At 42.2% G+C, this 18644-nt stretch overlaps 1 protein-coding gene across 1 annotated transcript; it reads left to right on the top strand.

Annotated features, from left to right (window-relative positions):
* The first annotated feature begins 1606 nt into the window (after positions 1-1606).
* LOC122657721 (small nuclear ribonucleoprotein E-like) lies at positions 1607-18441 on the top strand. Its single transcript, XM_043852517.1, has 6 exons — positions 1607-1779; positions 1926-1952; positions 2066-2128; positions 17982-18060; positions 18148-18193; positions 18265-18441. The coding sequence occupies exons 1-6, from the start codon at positions 1738-1740 to the stop codon at positions 18272-18274; spliced, it is 267 nt and encodes an 88-aa protein (XP_043708452.1). The 5' UTR covers positions 1607-1737; the 3' UTR covers positions 18275-18441.
* Positions 18442-18644: the final 203 nt, after the last annotated feature.

Below are 18644 nucleotides of genomic sequence, written 5' to 3'. Positions count from 1 at the left end.
ACCTGAGTCCAGGTCAGGGCAGGCCTGAGCTAAGCAATAAGGATTCAGGGTTGGGTTGGGGTTTTAAAAAGCCTGGCCCAACCCAGCCTTGTAGCAGCCCTAGGGAGATATTAGCCCACAACAGTACGGGAATTTGGCCCTTTTTTGTTTAAACCGAATAACTAGTTCTAGCCCCCTAATATTTGATGCCCCTTTGTATAGAAGTAAGGGTATAGGACGTCTAGTGACAAAGACATTGTCAAATAAGAGATCGTAACATTCTAACATGTAGTTACCAAAAAAATAATTAAAAAAAAAAACATTCTAACATGTAGTACTCTAAGGGTGTCAATTTGGGACCAGAACCGGGAACCGTCCCAATACCGTCCCGCTAAAACCCAGTACCGGACCGTCCCATTTACTAATGGGACGGTACTAGTATTTGATTTCGGTACCAAATGATAAATGGGACGGGATTCCCAACGGTACCAGTACCAAAATACCAATTAGGTACCGGATGGTACCGAAACTACTAGTACCGTTTAAAAAGAAAGAGTATATAAGATCTTTAAAAAAAAAAAAGAAGAAAAGAATAAAGGGTATAAGAATTACGATTCATTAGACTTTCACTAATTGCCTTTTGAATACGAAAAGGAACAACAGATCAACAACCGTAGCTTGAAGTCTCTCCTCATAGAACCTGCTACAGTGCTACTCCCTCCTCCCTCGACCAACTACATCTACCAGGTTCTTCCTTTTTGCATTTCGTACCATACTACCATGTGATGTGTGTGATAAATAGAGTTTTGTTTGGGAAAATCAAAGAGGAAACACAACGGGATTCTTCCATTTTGTAGGACTTCTATATATTTAAAAAAATGAGAAGTTTATTACATGTGATCTTAGAGAGTTTGAAGAAGTAAAACTATGATTTCATAATTTAAGTTGCTTTATAAAATGCAGTAGACAACTTAGATTTCATGATAGTGAAAAAATTCCGCAACACTAATAAACCCGCTTTGTTAGAAACAATTAAACTTTTTCTCCCTTTTTCTATAATTCCTAGAACCGTTTAAGAACCGGTACTGTCCCGTCCCGCTAGTAATCGGGATTGGGATCTAGGTTTGGTCCCATTAACTAAATGGGACGGTACTGGGATTGATACTTTTGATACCGATACCGGTACCGTCCCATCCCAAATACCGGGAACCGTCCCAATTGACACCCTTATAGTACTCCCAATTCAGCTCTCCTCCAGCCGGGAGCTGGAGGGTCCAATCTAACCAAAAGAGGGGTGTTTGGGTCATTTCATGGACGGGCCTCTCATGCGAAATCACCAAACCCCTCTGTTTTGAAGGAAAATTATCACCTCTAGTTTGCTGACCGGCCCAGTTCCCCAGTTCCTCTAATAGGGGGATGGTGGACCCCATCTGGGCAGGGTGTTTGGGCATAGGTAGAGAGGTCATTTCAGCTCCCCTTTGTTAGAGGAACTGGGGAACTGGGCCGGTCAGCAAACTGGAGGTGATACAGATCCCTGTTTTGAATGGTCTGGATCTCATAATCCCACCTTTTAGGAGTCATAATTCGTTCACTCTTTCGGGTCCTGGGGCTTTCTTCGCTCCCTGTTCGAAACTTCGAAACCCTAAACCCGCCCTTTAACCCTGCCATTGACAGGAGAGGCTATTCACGCGCTCAAATCTGTAGGTTTCAAAATCTTCAGTGTTTCATTGGGAGGGAAACACTCCGAAGCTCGCAGCCATGGCGACCACCAGAGTTCAGAGGATCATGACCCAGCCCATCGTAAGTTTTACGAAGCCTTCTCTCTCTCTCTCTCTCTCTCTCTGTGCATTTGTTCTGTTTAAGCTTTTATCCATTCCCCTCTATGTAATTTACTTATATATTTTCTTTTGCTGCGTGGGTTGATGGGGACGCGAACTTGTCGCTAGAATCTCATCTTCAGATTTCTCCAGAGCGTAAGTCATATTTATGTCCCTCTCCTTTGATGGATTCATTGTGTCAGTTCTCGAAATTGGATGAACTCTTTATTTCTAGATTTTATTGTCCCTGTTCTGTTGATTTCATGCAGAAAGCTCGCATTCAAATTTGGCTTTTTGAGCAGAAGGATTTGAGGATTGAAGGGCGTATCATTGTAAGTGACTATTCCCCCCCCCCCCCCCCCACTCTGCTCTTCAATTTTCTGGTTATGTTTTCAGTTCGGCAAGTCCAAATCCCTTATGTTTTGTGTAATTTGGTTGGGTTTACTTACCGCTTAAACCTTATGGGTTTCTCTTACTGCTAATGATAATTTCAGAAATGCTTCCATGGGTTTCTTAGGAGTAAGGTCCAAGGATTTGACACCGAACCCTGGCTTTGCAAACCTATGAATGGGTTTGCCCTGCTTGGCTGCCATTTCTGGTACTTACTGCAGTTTTCATTTATATAACTACAATGAATAAAATGTAACGTTCATTTAAGAAAAAGGAGGGTGATGTGAATTTGTATTTTAGCTGCAAACTACACAAAGGATTTGGCTTAATCAACTCATAAGTTTACCGGTGTTAATGCATTGTAGTCTACCCTAACTGAGAATTTCTGTTAATATGCTGATTGCAAATACTAATCAAAACTCAAGTGAAGGTTTGGAGCTTATTGGAGGAGTGATGTAGTTCGACTGCCTAGAACCAGCAACGGGTGTAGGGATTCTTCCCTACACCAGCATTACAGTAGGAGTAGATAGGTGTAGGGATCCCCACTACACCTGCACCAAAATCGTGGGAACAGTTTAGGGGTTATTTGGATGTTATTTAGTCTTTTATTTGAGTTCTAGTTGGAGTTGTAATTCTAATTAGGATTTAGTTTTGAATCCTAGTTTTAGTTTGAGTCCTAGTTATATTTTGAGTCCTAGTTCTATTTTGAGTCCTAGTTTAAGTCTATTTTCTTTTCGGCCATGAGGCTATAAATATCTTGAGAGCCCCGAATGAATACAAGTTTGCTTATAGCATTTTTGAACTCTGAGCTACCTCTTCTATTCCCCTTCCCCTGCAACTATTCCCTTCTTCCCTACCTGCCCTACATTAAGGAGACAGTTAAAACTTTTATTTTTGGGTGAATATAGAATTCATTACCAAGGAAAGAAAGAAAATACGGGCCCCCAAAGGGGGCTACAAAAGCCCACGGCTAAACCAAACTTCAGCTAGAGGCGGCTGAAGAAGAGAAAGAAACATTAGGGACACCCCAGGAGACAACAATAAGTCTATTCCTTGGGGTGTCATTACATAAAGAATAGGGAGCTGACAATAATTTGGAGGAGATTTCAAAGTAAATGGAATCCCAAATCTGTTAATAAGAACGAGAGTTGGAGGTCCATTTCCTGATATTTCGCTCCATCCATATGTGGTTTAGAGCAGCACAGAAAGCCATCTTCCCAACAGTGTCGCAAATAGTGGACCCTCCGAAGGTCATGTCAACCCAAATCCATTCTCTAGAGAAAGGAAGAATCCTTCTTTGAGCAGGCCAGCACTTGGCCAAAATGCCTTTCCAGATGGCTCTGGAGGTAGGGCACTCAAAGAGCAGGTGATCTGAGTCTTCAAAGTTGTTCCAGCAAAGGTGACTTCTTTGATTCTTCTAATGCCCAACCCTCCTTCCTTTTTTGGGAGGCACACTGTAGCCCAAGAAGTGGGGTGGAGGAATTTGTTGGCTTCAGCTCCTTTCCAAAGAAAAGAAGCAAGTAAAGATTCCAAGGACTTGATGGTAGCTTGCGGGAGCCCGTAGATACCAGACCAGTAGATATAAGAAGCTTCCAAGACAGATCTGATAAGGACTAGTCAACCTGCATAGGATAGAAGCTTGCCTTTCCACAACTGTAGTATTTTCCTCATGAGATCCAACATGGGAGTACAATGGTGAGCAGTGAGCCTAGCCGGGATTAGAGGAAGGCCAAGATACTTGATAGGGAGGTGCCCCTCTTGGAAGCCTGATTTGAGAAGGAAATCCACTTTGTGAAGCTTAGAAAGACCCACAAAGAAGATAAGGGACTTGGAGGGGTTGATGCGAAGACCCGAAAGCTCATGAAATTGCTGCAGGCAAAGCATAATGCACTCAAGGGAGTCAATGGAGGCCTTTGAGAAGATCATCAAGTCATCAGCAAAAGCAAGGTGGGTAAGCTTTAAGGCTTTGCACTTCGGCATAGGAGAAATGAGGTGCTGGTCAGTACAGGTCTGAATCTGCCTAGAAAGAACTTCCAGAGCCAAGGTGAACAAGTAAGGGGAAAGAGGGCATCCTTGCCTAATCCCCACAGACGCACCAAAGAACCTCGCAGGACTGCCATTGATAAGAACCGAGAACTTTGGGGAGGAGATACAACAGCTGATCCAGTGAACAAAAGGCATTGGGAAACCCATCTTGAGCATGACTTGAGAGATGTAATCCCACCTTAAAGAGTCAAAGGCTTTGTGAATGTCGATCTTCAGAAGAATGGCCGGGCCATGATTTTTCCTGTCAAATCCTCTAACAATATCATTGCAGAGCAGAATATTGTCAGAGATGTTCCTTCCAGGAATGAAAGCGGATTGGTTATCGCTGACCAACAAATCCACAACAGACTTGAGTCTTCTGGCTAAGATCTTAGCAATAAATTTGTAGAGGATATTGCATAAGGCTATGGGCCTGAAGTCATTCATAGCTGAAGCACCATCCTTTTTGGGGATGAGACAGAGGAAAGTTTGGTTGACATCTTTGATCTGGCTGGGATTGAAGAAGAAGCTTTCAATGGCTGCAATGAGATCTACTTTGATAATGTCCCAGGTAGCAAGAAAGAACCCCATGCTAAAACCATCAGGGCCTGGAGCCCCCAACTTTTTAAGAGAATGAATAGCTTCCAAAATCTCCTCTTCTTTGGGGATAGAGCTCAAGATATCTATGTGGCTGGCTGGAAGAAACTTGTTGAGCAAGTGGCTTTGCAGAGGAGCAACTCCCAACAAAGGAGAATTGAAGATGCCCTTAAAATGCTGGACAGCCAAATCCTTTATGTCCTTGACAGTTGTAACCACAGAACCATCAGAGGAAGTGAGCTGAGAGATGGAATTTGCATTGACATTGGCCTTAACTGATTGATGGAAAAAAGCAGAATTTGAATCCCCCAGATCAAGCCATTTAATCCTAGACTCCTGCTTGAGGAAGCTTTCTTCCCGAGAGAGCAAGGAAGTGAGGTCAGCTGAAATGGTCTTCTCGGTATCAGCAAGAGTAACATTATGCATATCAGCCTGCAACTGAAGCTGAATAGAGGCCACCCTCTCTTTGCAATCAATAACTTGAATAGAGATGTCACCAAAAGTATTCCTATTCCAAAGCTTGAGAGCTTCCTTGACATTGCGCAGCTTTCTGGAGAAGGCTATAAGGGGGGTGGAGAAAGCATGCACAGGTTTAGACCAAGCATTCATAACCGTGGGTAAGAAGGAGAAGTGGGAAGACCACATGTCAAAATACTTGAAAGGCTTAGGCCCAAAGGAGGTGTAAGGCTGGATGGCAAGGGCTATGGGGGAGTGGTCAGAAACGTCTGGATTATCAAAGGTAGCCTGGGAGGAGGGGAAGGAGGTGAGCCAATCTTCATTGACTAAAACACGGTCCAACTTGCAACTGATACGATGGCAACCGGATCTTTTGTTGCTCCAAGTGAGGGGGAAACCTGTCCACCTGAGATCATTGACTCCAATGTTATCAATGTAAGCATTAAAATTGTCCATAGCCTCCAAATCAAGGTGATTTCCTCCTTGCTTTTCATGGCTGAACCAAATAACATTGAAGTCACCCCCCAGGCCCCAAGGGAGAGCTCCAATACTGCTGGCAGTGGCACACAAGTCAGCCCGGAGAAGAGTTCTTTGGATGGGGCAATTAAGAGCATAGATGGCAGTGAAGAGAAAAGAAGCATGGCTTGACGGATCAGAGAGGCTAAGGTGAATGAATTGGGAGGAGGAGGAAAAGAGGGAGATGGAAATAATTTTTGGATCCCAAATAACCCAGATACGACCATTCGGGTGGGAGGAATAGTTGGAGATAAGGGACCAACCTGGAGCGATGGACAAAAGGATGTTTGCAGAGCTTACCTCCTTGATGTGAGTTTCAAGGAGGCAACAGAAAGCAGAGCGAGAAGAGCGAATTCTGGAACGAACAGAGGCTTGCTTCGAGGCAGAGTTAAGGCCTCGGGTATTCCAAATAAGGTTTTGGATCATTGAGGCAAAGGGAGGGGGGGCAGGGGGGACTCCAAGAGTCGAGCCATAACCGACCGAGATCTGGTGGCGCTACGGTGCATTCGCTTGTAAGAGGAGAGGCGAGATTTTTTGCTGGAGTTGCGGTTAGACTGAGTAACAGGGGTGTCGGGTGAAGGAGAAGAAGGAAGTGGGTTTTGGGGCAGGGATTGGTTAGAGAGAAAACCCGACCCGAAAACTTGAGAGGTTAAGTGATGGGTTGTGGGGTTTGATGGCCCAGTGGCCAAAGGATTAAGATGGGCTGGGCCAAAACAGCGGGGGCTCCGCTCAAATTCCTCAAGGCGATGACGTCACCACTGGTGGGCCCCAAGGAAGGCGAAGGGAGGAAGCCTGACGTGGAGCTTATCTCTAAAAGCCCAAGCAGAGACGAAGCTCGAGATAAAGTCGTTGAATTAGAGGGGTGCGAAGGGAGACCTCCCAGGGGACTCAGCGATGGCAAAGCTGCAAGAGCGGTGGCAGGGACAAAAGGAGAGCTGGAAATGGGAAGGTCAGAGCCTGGATCTTTCGACATCCTTGATCTGCTACGAGGCAAAACGTCAAAGTGGAGCTTTTCGGGGCAATCGAGGGCCTCAGTATCGTCGCCATCAGCCAAAAGGCTGAATCTGTTCTGGGACAGAGCAGACTGCAAAGGGATCCTGATAGAGTCATCGCTGCCAGTCGTCTGCGTCGCCGGAGCTTTCAGAGGGTTCCGGTGGTTTGACCTGTGTCTTCTTCTACCCCTGGACCTGCGCCGGTGATGGAGAGAGTTTTGTTGCAGAGGGTGCATCTCTCGATTAGCCAAAGACGGGTCAGTAGCAGGCGGTGTTTCGGCAGCGTCAACACCATCGGAGGGCTCAGCTGAAGGAGGGGAGCAAAGCTTGGAGTCGTGACCAAAAGTTTTGCAAACGGAGAAGTGTGGTGGCTTCCAGTCATAGTGTATTTCTTGTTTAAAGGAGTAATCATCTCCTTCCTTAACAGTGATGAAAGTTGGAAGCTCATCATGCGCAGACACTTCCACGCAAAGCCTAGCATAAGCCAGACTGTCCTTGCGACTGGTTCTCACATCGGAGAAAAGAGGTTTGCCCAGGACAGATCCCAGAGAGCTAAGACCATCTGTGCACCAGTAGTGAAGTGGCAGCCCGGGCAAGGTGATCCAAAGGGGGATCGAAGTAAGGTCGAGACGCCTGAGTTGCAGGTGAGGGTGCCACTGCTGGAGAAAAATTGGCTTCTTGCCGATGAGCCAAGGGCCTCCTTCTAATGCTCGAATTTTGTCTTCAGCAGCAGAGAACTTGAAAAGGAAGAAACCGTTATCAAGCAGAGAAACATCCAGGACTCCAAGGGGCCTCCACTGCTTGGAAAGGGAGGCTTTGACGATGTGGAAAGGTGGACGAGAGCCAAGGAAGTTACCAACCAAACTGTTTTCCCAGAGCTTAACTTCAAATTCCAGGACAGCATCAGGGCAGACGGCCACCTTGTTCGAGCCAATCAAGGTAGGAGAAACAAAATGGAGAGGAAGGCCATCCGAGGAGGAATCAGAAGCAGGTTTGAAAAAGGAAGTCCAAGGAGCATTTGAAGGAGCCGGAGAAGGTGGGTGGGAGCCAGGGGGGGAAGGACCAGGAAAGGTAGGAGAGGGGGGGGGGGAGAAGGGGCAGAGTTGCAAGGGGGGGGGGCAGGTTCTCAGACATCTCAGAAGGAGAAGCAGCTGGAGACAGAGCCATTCAGGCCAGCCAGGAGGGTCGGCAGGGGAACAGGAGAGCCATCTCAGCTTCTAATTGTTATTGGAGTCTTCTTTTCAACCTGCCCAGTTAAAACTTGTTATTCAATGCGAGCAGATGGTTCAATAACTAATTTCTTTTGTATGTTTAAATTTATTCATGTAATTACACATCTATGGTTATGTTTTTCTAAATAATAGACCACACCTCTCGCATTCTCAATGAAGTGTGAAGGTTTTCTTGAACTGCTGTGTCTTTGAGTGGGCTCATGTACAATTCCCTTCAGGAGTAAAATAGCAGAATAGAATCAATAATTCTGCATAACTTGCCTTAGTTATATGACTTGAGTTGCGGCTTTGATTCTGGATTCGGTGTCGCATCTTCTACTCTTTTTTTCATTTAAACAATATGTTGCTTATTGGTAATTGAGTAATTCTCCCTTGTAGGTTAGCTCTGTGTGTGTGTGGGTGTGTGTGTGTGTGCATGAGTGCGTGCATGTATTGCAATAGTTTACCATAAATTTGCAATTGGATTACATCAATGATCAGCTCTATGCCTATATTAGTTGCGCTAATCATAGATGAGCTGACTAGAGACATTCAAGATCAGATTCCTTGATGATGCAGATCTCATCATATGGGTAGAGTAGAAAGACATGCAGCTGTAGGACATCAACTATTGGTCCTGTGGTTCTGGTTGAACCAGATATTTGGTCTGGTCCATGGGTTGGTTCATGGTTTGGTTGAACCAAAATTCAAGTAATGCGCAGGACAGCCAAAGATTTTTTTTTTCAGGATTTTTCGTATTAGCAAGTCATGGGATATTTCCTATTATATTTTTCTAGCAGGCTGGACAGTGAGGGTTTATTTGTTACACTTTCTATTCCTAAGGAATATTTTTGAGCTGGATTTTGTGTTTTGTTAGGGAGTATTTTTGTTAGATATGTGTTTGATAACATGGAAACACTTCTCTCTTTCCTCCTCTTCTCTCTACCATTTCATACACCATCTCCACTCCTGGATCATTATAAATCTGAACTACCTATGTTAACAAAGAGCTTGCATCCCAAAATCAGCCACTGTGACTGGCATTTGACTGTTCCTTTCGAGAATTTGTCCAATGCTGGCAAACAAGGACATATGGACCTGTTTGATGTGGAAACGAATTTGAAGTGGAGGAATATCCATTTATAAATAAAATAATAAGAAGGGTTAAAATTAACATCTACTACGTCTGAACAAACGAGATGGTGAGGTAGATGTAGGCAGAGTTGGAGAATGAGAGGCTGGTTACAGAGCTCCAATGGGGCGACGAAGGAAAGTTAGAGATCTATAGACATGGAGATTGGTTCCACAAGCTTGAAGATACTAACGAGGAGAAAAGCCAGGGAGAAGTAAAAGGTCATGTGCATCATGGTAGGAGAGAGATCGGGAATTACCAGTTGTACATCTTCTTGTGGATGTACTTGTTGTACACGATCATAGTGAAGCTCAGGCTAATCCATATGGCCACGTATGCGTACTAGAGCATGAGCTTCACAACGTTCTTGCTCAATGAACCTCCCTTCCCCATTATTCCTGTGTCTTTGATTCGAAGAAGAAGAATTGCTTGGAATTCTCTATAATACTTTGCATTTTGCGGTGGAAATGGTAAGCTTGATCTGAAAAAATAATTTATTAATTCAAAGAAGAAGAAGAAGAATTACAATTGCTTGGAATTCTTTATGATACTTTGAATTTTGCGGTGGAAATGGTAACCTTGATCTGAAATAATAATTTATTAATTCATTAAACCATGGAAATCTTCATTACCTAGATAAACATTTTGAGTTCCAAATGCCTGACCCATTTCAAAAGAAACGAAAAACATGTTTACTAAGCTTGTTTCAATTCTGTTCTAATATTGTCCTGTGGACTAAAAAAACATAGAAATACTCTGGAAGAGATTTACGAAACAGATCCTTAGTCCTTAAGTTTTAGTTTCTATTTTGTTTTCACTAGAACACTCTTGCTTGTGTATGAAAAGAAAGGGTCATAACACTCCCACCTACAATTTGAGAAACAATATAGTCTTGAGCTTGTTGAGTTTTGTGAGAGACAATGCATGGTTCTGTGGGATTCAAATTGACCTTACTGTGGGATGTAATAGGGAAACCTTGGTGGGATGCTAAGGTTTGTGTTGGTGGGATTTTTTCTCCGCAGTCAGTTGCGAGGCCTAGCATAACCTCTTTCTGCTTCTTCATCTTCAAAGTCAGTTTCTGATTTAAATCCACACCTTCTAAGAATACATTTCTGGTTCAGTTCTGGTTAAGTCCTTAAATTGGATAATTACTCTAATTGATTATTCCTACTATTGTTCTAACCATGTGTTTGGGTTTATTGTTCTTTATCAATTCTGATACCTCTGGTTTCAGACTTCTTAGTCATCAACCCTGGAGTTTGGAGCAAGGATCGAGATCTCGGTTTTGGACCTGGTTTTGGTCAGGCCCGAAACTGAGATGTGTCGGATCTTGTTTTGAGGTTTCGACACTGGGTCTCCCTGAGTTGAAACCCGATGGGTTTTGTTTTGGCCAGGCCTGAAACTGAGACAACTAGGAGATTTTGGCCAGTTTTGACTGAAACCTCCAACTATTGTTTGGAGTGGCCTGCGTATGCAGGTTCCTAATTCGGTTGAGCAGAAGTCTAGCCCATCAGTGATAAACAGAGCCCTGCTTTGGTTACTAATTCCTGAGAGTTTCTAAAACTTAATCTACTTAGTCTTAGTTTCTAAATCTGATTTTTTTCAAGTGTACCTTCTAATTGTTTCAGTTGCTATTTCCTGATCAGTTTCAAATTCTGTTTTGAAACTTCTTATTTTCAAAGACAGTGCTGAATCCCTTGATCTAGCCATTGGATTTATTCAAAATCTTTGGGATTCTTTCCAGAATCTTAAAGAGATATGATTCTCTGACCCAGAGTCGCTAGGTTTCAACCAAGTATGTCCTGTTTTGTGCCCTGCAATCCTATCTGTTCGGCAGAATCTAAAACCTATTTCTAGGTTAAACTAGATTCTATTAATTGGGTATCAGAGCATGGCAATACAGCAGCTCCAGATCAAAACTCCTGATCCTTTCACTTGAATGGTTGAGATGATGCTGCAACATGCAACAACTATCTGACAGAATGACTGTTATGGAGATGTGGGTTAGTTTTTCCACCATGCATGGTAGTTTTGAACATCAACGAGTTGAAGTAGGACAGCTAGCTTATTCCACAGCTAACAACACTCGAAGGTTTATGGGAAGGGGGCCACAGATGGCATACTGTCACTACCATAGTTATCAAGGCGTCGCCATGGCGTCCAGGCTCCTTGGTTGCCTTGGATGCCTTGGGCGCCATGGCGGTGTCGCCTTGAATTTTGACCCTCTAAAACGCCATGGTTGCCTTTCCGCCTTGATAACTTTGGCCACTACTCTTTGAATATCACATGCCTTCTTACTTCGAAGGTGGCACACTTCGGTGGAGCTTCTACGACGATACTCAGAAGGTGAAGTTGGAGTCGAAGGAGTATAGCGGGAAGCATGACCACCAGGTGTTCTGTGAATGGTTATCGTGCTTAGATGATTAATTTGACTGGTACGACCTACCCTAGGTTAGGAAACTGAACAATACTAGTTGGTGCATGTGAATGGTGGAGAATATATGAATGGAAGTTGGAGCAGCATGACACAACACCGACTACTTGGGTTGAGATGAAAGAAGAGCTCAAGAGTATCTCCCTCAAATGTTTGGAGTTTGATTGCAAGACCAACTAAACTCTCTCTGACAAGGGTCTCTATCTGTAGCGGAGTACATGGAATGATTCAATCCCCTTTCTTCTCAAACGGGTATCGAAGACATACAATTGATCTCCCAATTCAGGTTAGGGCTGTTACCAAAGATCAGTATGATATATTTGATCTTCAGGATTGTTTCCAAAAGGACCTACATGACGAAGAGTTAGTGAAATCCTCAGCCAATGCTATGGTTTCCAAGCCGGGGACTACTGTAGGGCACCCAACAATGTTGTCCCTCGGATAGTCCTACAGTTTAGCAGGCACATATTCCAACTATAGAGATGGGAAGCTTTTAATGGTTAGTGGCATATTTGTCAAGGTGGAAAAATAAGTGCATGGCGGTAGGGCGCCTTAAGGAGATAGGAAAGGCCACCAACTTGGTCACCTAGGCGTCGCATAGTCGGCCAAGGTGACGCCTTATCATGCCTTGTGTTCAAGTCGGTCGCTTTTCTGTGTTTTAACTTTATATTTATTATTTGATTTCTTTTTATATTTATGTATTTGATTTTATTCGATTTATTAACTTGTCATCGGTGGGTGTATATGGAGTGTCTACACCTGAAATACATTGGATCATTCCTATAAAAGCCCTTTCCCATCTTCTCATGTCCAAAACGGCAAAACCATCAACCTCATCTCTCGCGTGTTTGGGAGAAATCCAGTAACTGCTGGCAGTGGTGATTTTCTCCATCGATTCCGGCTCCGACAAGTGTTCGCCGGCTACTTTGGCTGTGACTAGTCTTCCTCTGGCTACCCCGGCTCTAGCAAGGTAAGTAAATTAGTGTACTAGTGGTCTTCTTTTTGACTTCTTCTCTGTTTTTCGCCCTTTTTTTTCTTACGCTGCTCCATGTCCCTGCTTACATCTCCCTTCCTAACTCCCTGCTCATGTTGTCTTCATCTTTCTTCTCTATTTTTTTTTCCTTATGCTGCTCCCGGCCCACGTTTTCTTCTTCATCTCTGTTTTTCGCTTTATTTTTTCTTACGCTGTTCCATGTCCCTACTCATGTCTTCCTGTCCCTAACTCCCTGCTCACGTAGTCTTCTTCTTTCTTCTCTGTTTTTCGCCTTTTTTTTTGTTTTTTTCTCTTATGCTGCTCCCTGCCCCTGCTCACATTGTCTTCCTTCTTCTCCTCGTTTTTTTTTCTTTGGTTCCGTGATATTGCTGCAGTGCTGCTGCTGATGCTTCTTCTTATTCTTCTCTGTTTTTTTTGGGTAATGAACTAATGATGCTAACATGCTTGCCAATGCTTCTTTTACTTCTTTTTTTTTTTGTGAAACACTGCTTCTACTTCTCTACTTTTTTTTTTCTTTCTTTGTAATGACTAATGATGATGCTGCTGGCTGCTGCTTCTTCTTCTATAGTTTACTTCTCTGTTTATCTAGGACTTAGTGACTACTAAATAAGAGAATGCTGATAAGTGATTTGTGCTAGTTGGATGTATGCGGCATTATGTCCTTTTTTTTTTGCTGCATTATTCTTTTTAATTCCTGTTGGTAACTTGGTATTCACTTATTTTTTTAGTACTCTAATAATTTATAATGTTTTTGAATTTTGATGTATAATGTATGGTTTTTGTCTTTTTCATGACTTGAGGTGGCTTAATGTTAATTTTTCATGATATAAGGTATGTTGTATCAATGTTAGAAAAAGGGATGGGGGGGGGGATTAACACATGGGTGCCTTACCGCCAAATTGCTTAGGTAGCCCTCCACCGCCTTGGTTGCCATGTCGCCGTGACAACTATGGTTAGTGGCTGTGAAACAAAGTGCTACCACTGCAACAACTATGGCCAATTCGTCAAGTTCTGCCCTCAATGCCCAATTGCCCAAACAATGCTTTTGTGGCAGTCGTTGAAGCCAATCTAGAGAGTTTTATGATGGAATCCCTCAATAAGGAGGTTGAGGAGCTGCCTTTTGTGTCAGGGTTTTAAGTATCGGTCCATATCATATCGTATCATCTGATATGTATTGGTATTGGTGAGTATCAATATTTATTTTAAAAAATGTATCGACCAATACGGGTCTATATGGTCTGGCACAGGACCAATTGATGCAGAACTTGGGCTGTAAAACCATGTTTGGATTCGCTATGGGCCCAGTCAATTGAACAAAAGTCCAAGCAATAGAAGGGAATGACAAACTTGTAATTAACCAGAATTTTCAAGGGTTCACTAGGTAGGTAAAGAGGAGAGGATATAACAAGGTTTAGTATTTATTGTTCGGGGACAGACTTGGATGTAAATTTAATTAAAGGGTGGAACAGAAATAAAGGGAAAGATAGGGGCAGGGCAAGTTGGGAAACAAAAAACAAAAGGTATAAAAGAGAAGTAACGAGAATAGGGGCAGGAAACCGTTTGTCTCCTACCTTTGATATGATAAACCAGCAAGCAGGAATTGACAAATTTCACCTAAGGTCCAATTACACTGAAATTTTAGGGTATGGTTCCCTACCCAAAGCCCTTTCGAATACAACTAATGGTCCCCAAATGGTACATGAAGAAGAGGATTTAAGGTCTGCAATTAACCCAAGCGGTAAGCACCAGTTCAGATCTGACGAGGGTATGATTCGCACAACTTCTGTAAGATTTGGGGCTATGGATTTGCAGGTAAGATCGCCCCTAAGCTTGAGGCTGAAAAGTGGATACTAGGTGGAGATCAAGTTCTCTCTTATTGAGTTAGCAGTGACGACTAAACAAGTTAGCAGTAGGGAAGGGATAACAAAAGAAAATAGCAATAGAAAGGAACAGCAAGAATGAGAAAGAAGAATAAGAAATGAAGGAGAGGAAGAAGAGAGGGAAGAAAGGTCACACAACCTGTTGTCGCACCACTCAGGGTACCCAAACAACTCAAATAAAATTCATTCATTAAACCTATCTAGCGTTGATTGCAAGCTTGCACTTAAAGAGGAAATAAGGGCCTGGATGATAGCACTTCTGCTTCTGGGCCATGTTGCTATTTCCAGAAATGACTTTTTGTATTTCTGTTACTGGGCTGAATTTCTGGACAAAAAACGCATTTGGTAACGCATAGTAATTTATATTTCTGGGCCAGAAAAGAAATAGAAACGCGTTTGTTATGCACAATAATTTCTGTTTCTGGAATTTCTATAAAGTTTCAAAAATGCCACTGAATACTCAAAAATTTGGTGGTGGAGGTGGTGGTGCAGATCCGGGGTTCCAGAACCTGGCCTGGATTGCTTATGGGCCTATCTGAATAATAGAAAGCTCAAATAAAAAGACTAATGGCAAAATCCGTAACTATATGGAAGTTTATATAACCAATGGCTGAAATCGTATTAAACAGAAGTTTGTAATAGGATGGCAGTATTGTAATTTCAGAACTTCACTTTAAAAGGAGGAAAGTATCATGACACGTGAGTGTGAGCAACATATGGTCAAAGGATAAATTAGGAATGAAATAAGGATAATGATATATGAGGTTAAAGGGTAAAGCTGATGGTAGAGTTATAATTCCCATAAACAGTACCTCTTCTTCAACCTCATGATAACAACAAAACCAGCAGAGAACTGGTTTTGATTTAGGTGGGTGAACTCCTTCAATTCATCATCAGTGACTTCGAAACATATATATATATATATATATAGACAGACAGACAGACATGAGTTTGAGCCAAAGATGTCTGATATTTCAGATCTGCAATGGAAGAACTTATCCCCCAAATGGTACAAAAATACAAAAAACCGAATTCTTAAGCAATTGAGCATGAGTTTGAGCCGAAGATGTCTGATATTTCAGATCTGCAATGGAAGAACTTTCAATTTCCTCTGTTTTATCCGACGACAACATCACCATCAGTCCCTCATCTATGTGATATGATTCCAAGATCTTGGTTTCGAGGCAGGGTTTGCAGGCCATCTCAATGGTAATCTACCCTAAAGCCAGTCCAACAATAGCAATCCTTAACCACATTGGTGAGGTGTTGGGCAATGGCAGCGTTTGGGGTGAGGTGTTGGGTGGTGGGGAAGAAGGCAGGCGCGGTGGGTGGTTGCAGAGTCCTGTATAGGGAGAGAGGCCCATAGGACCAAGAAACTTTCCTGTCCCATGAACAGTGACAAGTCCTGGATGGGGTGGGTGCCACATCAACAGACAGGAAAGCTCAACTCCCGATGTTGTCTGAAGACTTTCCCGTTGCTGATAACCAAACACATCAACTTTATCTTGTTTTTGGAAGAGTAGTACAACTTTCCCACCATTTTAACCCCACCCCACTAAAACCCCTCTAAACAAATACTTAGTGTCCTAGGAAGCTGGACAGTTAGTCCTTAAGTCTTTGTTTCTATTCCTTTGTAAGCAGTCTAGACAACTTTCTATTTTTCTTGTTAGTGCATGAAGAGTTTCTATTTTTCCTGTACTGTTGCTAGTTTATAAATAAAGAGTCATAACACCCCCGGCAATTTGAGAGACAATTTAGCCTTGAGCTTGTTGAGTTATGTGAGAGAGACACCATGGTTCTGTGGGATTCAGAACTGCTCTATTGTGGGATGCAGTAGGGAAACCTTGGTGGGATGCTAAGGATGGAATTGGTGGATTTCTTCTCCACAGTTAGGTGAGAGGCCTAGCATATCCTTCTATATTCTAGTCTTCTTCTTCAACTTCAAAGTTAGTTTCTGATTTAAACCCACGGCTGTAAGAATACAGTCCTGGTTATCATTCTTTAAATCTGATAATTATTCTCATTGATTATTCGTACTATCGTTCTGACCATGAGTTTGGTTTTATTGTTGTGAATCAATTCTGATCTCACCTCTGGTTTCAGACTTCTTAGACATTGGCCCTGGGGTTTGGATATGCGGGCTTCCTAACTCTTTTGAGCAGAAGCATAGCCCCTGCAGTTGATAAACCGAATCCAGCTTCGGTTTCTAATTCCTGAAAATTTCTAAATCCTGAACCTACATAGTCCTAATTTCTGAATCTGATTTTTTTGAGTGTACCTTCTAATGTTTCAGTTGCTATTTCCTGTTCAGTTTCTAATTCTGTTTTGTAAACTTCATATTTTCAAGGACACTGCTAATTCTCTTGATCTAGCCATTGGATTTATTCAAAATTTTGGGGATTCTTTCTATTACTTGTATCCTACACTCAAACCAGAATTTCAGAGAGATTTTATTCTCTGATTGAGAGTCAGTATGTTTCAACCAAGTATGATCTGTTTTATGTCCTGCAATCCTACCTGTTGGGAAGAATCTGAAACCTATTTCTAGGTTAACCAGATTCTATTACTTGGTGTATGCTTTCTGCTGATGACATTGTTTTGGTGGGTGAAACAAAAGCACGGATACATGCGAAGTTGGAATTAAGGAGATCAACCTTGGAATCAACAAAAGCAGAGTATATGGTGTGTAAATTAGCACCAAGCCAGCAATCCTAGTGTAACTTAGCAACAATAGGATTGGAACTGAGGTGGTAAAAATTGATGATCAAGGGAGATAGTGCAAAGTGGAAATTTTAGGTATCTAGGTTCAATCATAAACAAAGGAGAAGTAGAGGATGATGTTGCACAAAGAATTAGAATAGGGTGGAAGAAATGGATGGGTGTGTCTGGAGTGTTGTGTGATTGACGTAATTTCTTTAAAATTCAAAGGGAAATTTTATAGGGCAGGTATACAACTGGCAGGGGTGTATGAAACTGAATGTTGGGTTGTAAAAAACAACTTACAAACAAACTTAGTGTAGCTAAAATGAGGATGTTGAGATGGATTGTGAGAAAGTCGTCTGAGATGGCATGGACATCTGCAATGGAGGCCTTTGAATGCTCGAATACGGAGGGGTGATTTGATTCAGATTGAAGGAGCTAACAGAGTCAGAGGGTTGGCCTAAAATGACTCTTGGAGAAGTGGTGAGGAAGGACATGGATCACTTAGGACTAGTAACAATTATGGCTTTGAATATAGATGCTTGGAGAGAAAGGATCGATGTTGTAGCTGATCCTATTTAGTTGGGATATGGCGGAGTTGAGTTTAGCCGTAACATCTTGGGTTCTCTCAGGGTATCCTGATTATTTCTCAGTCAATAATCATCATCAAGTGATTGGTATTGTTGAGAGATGAATGGTGGTGGATCAATCGCACGGAGACCTATAAAAGCTCGCAATCAAATTACCTTTCAGTGATTTTAAAATAGATTTCTAAGCATTTTGAACTTATCTAATTCAGTAATGTTCTCAGATTTTAATTTTTAACAAGAATTTTGATATTTTCTTCGGGTTTTGTAGGGGTTTGATGAGTATATGAATTTGGTTTTAGATGATGCTGAAGAGGTCCACATCAAGAAAAACATCAAAAAGCCATTGGGTACTAACATTTTTATGGAGCAGTTAATAAAATATGTTTTTCTTTCCTCCGCTTTTGCATGCTAAAGAATTGCTGAACTTTGTTCAGGAAGGATTCTTCTTAAAGGAGACAATATCACTCTGATGATGAACACGTAAGTGGAACCACAGTTATTTCTGCATTTTTAAATCTTTCCATGGCTCACAGCTTCTTTTCATATTCCAGGGGAAAATGATGTTCTGGAGAAATTGCCTGAACAATCTATTGTTTCTGTGCACCTCATCACTTACTGTTTCTGCTCATTCTGTTGCTATCTTCTCTTTCAACTTGAATGAATTTCTCATGTAATATTGAAGACCTCTAGTGAATTTTACAGAGCTCATGTACCACCTGTTATAATCAGCATATAGAGTACTTGGTTCTGGCCTTTTTGTTGAAGGGAGGAGGGGGTTTAACATTCTCTTGATGACATAGTAGCTAATTATATTGGTTGTGTAAAATTCTCTCTTGTCCGAGGTTGCTAATTAAGTCAGTTTAAAATGTGAACATGGTCTAGAGTTACCACTTTCACCTTGCAAACAACTCATTTAACTAATTATTTAAGA

Source organism: Telopea speciosissima, chromosome 4, assembly GCF_018873765.1.
Source record: "Telopea speciosissima isolate NSW1024214 ecotype Mountain lineage chromosome 4, Tspe_v1, whole genome shotgun sequence".
Lineage (NCBI taxonomy): Eukaryota > Viridiplantae > Streptophyta > Magnoliopsida > Proteales > Proteaceae > Telopea > Telopea speciosissima.
Note: the sequence above shows the minus strand (reverse complement) of the source record. Positions and strands in the feature narration are given on the sequence as shown.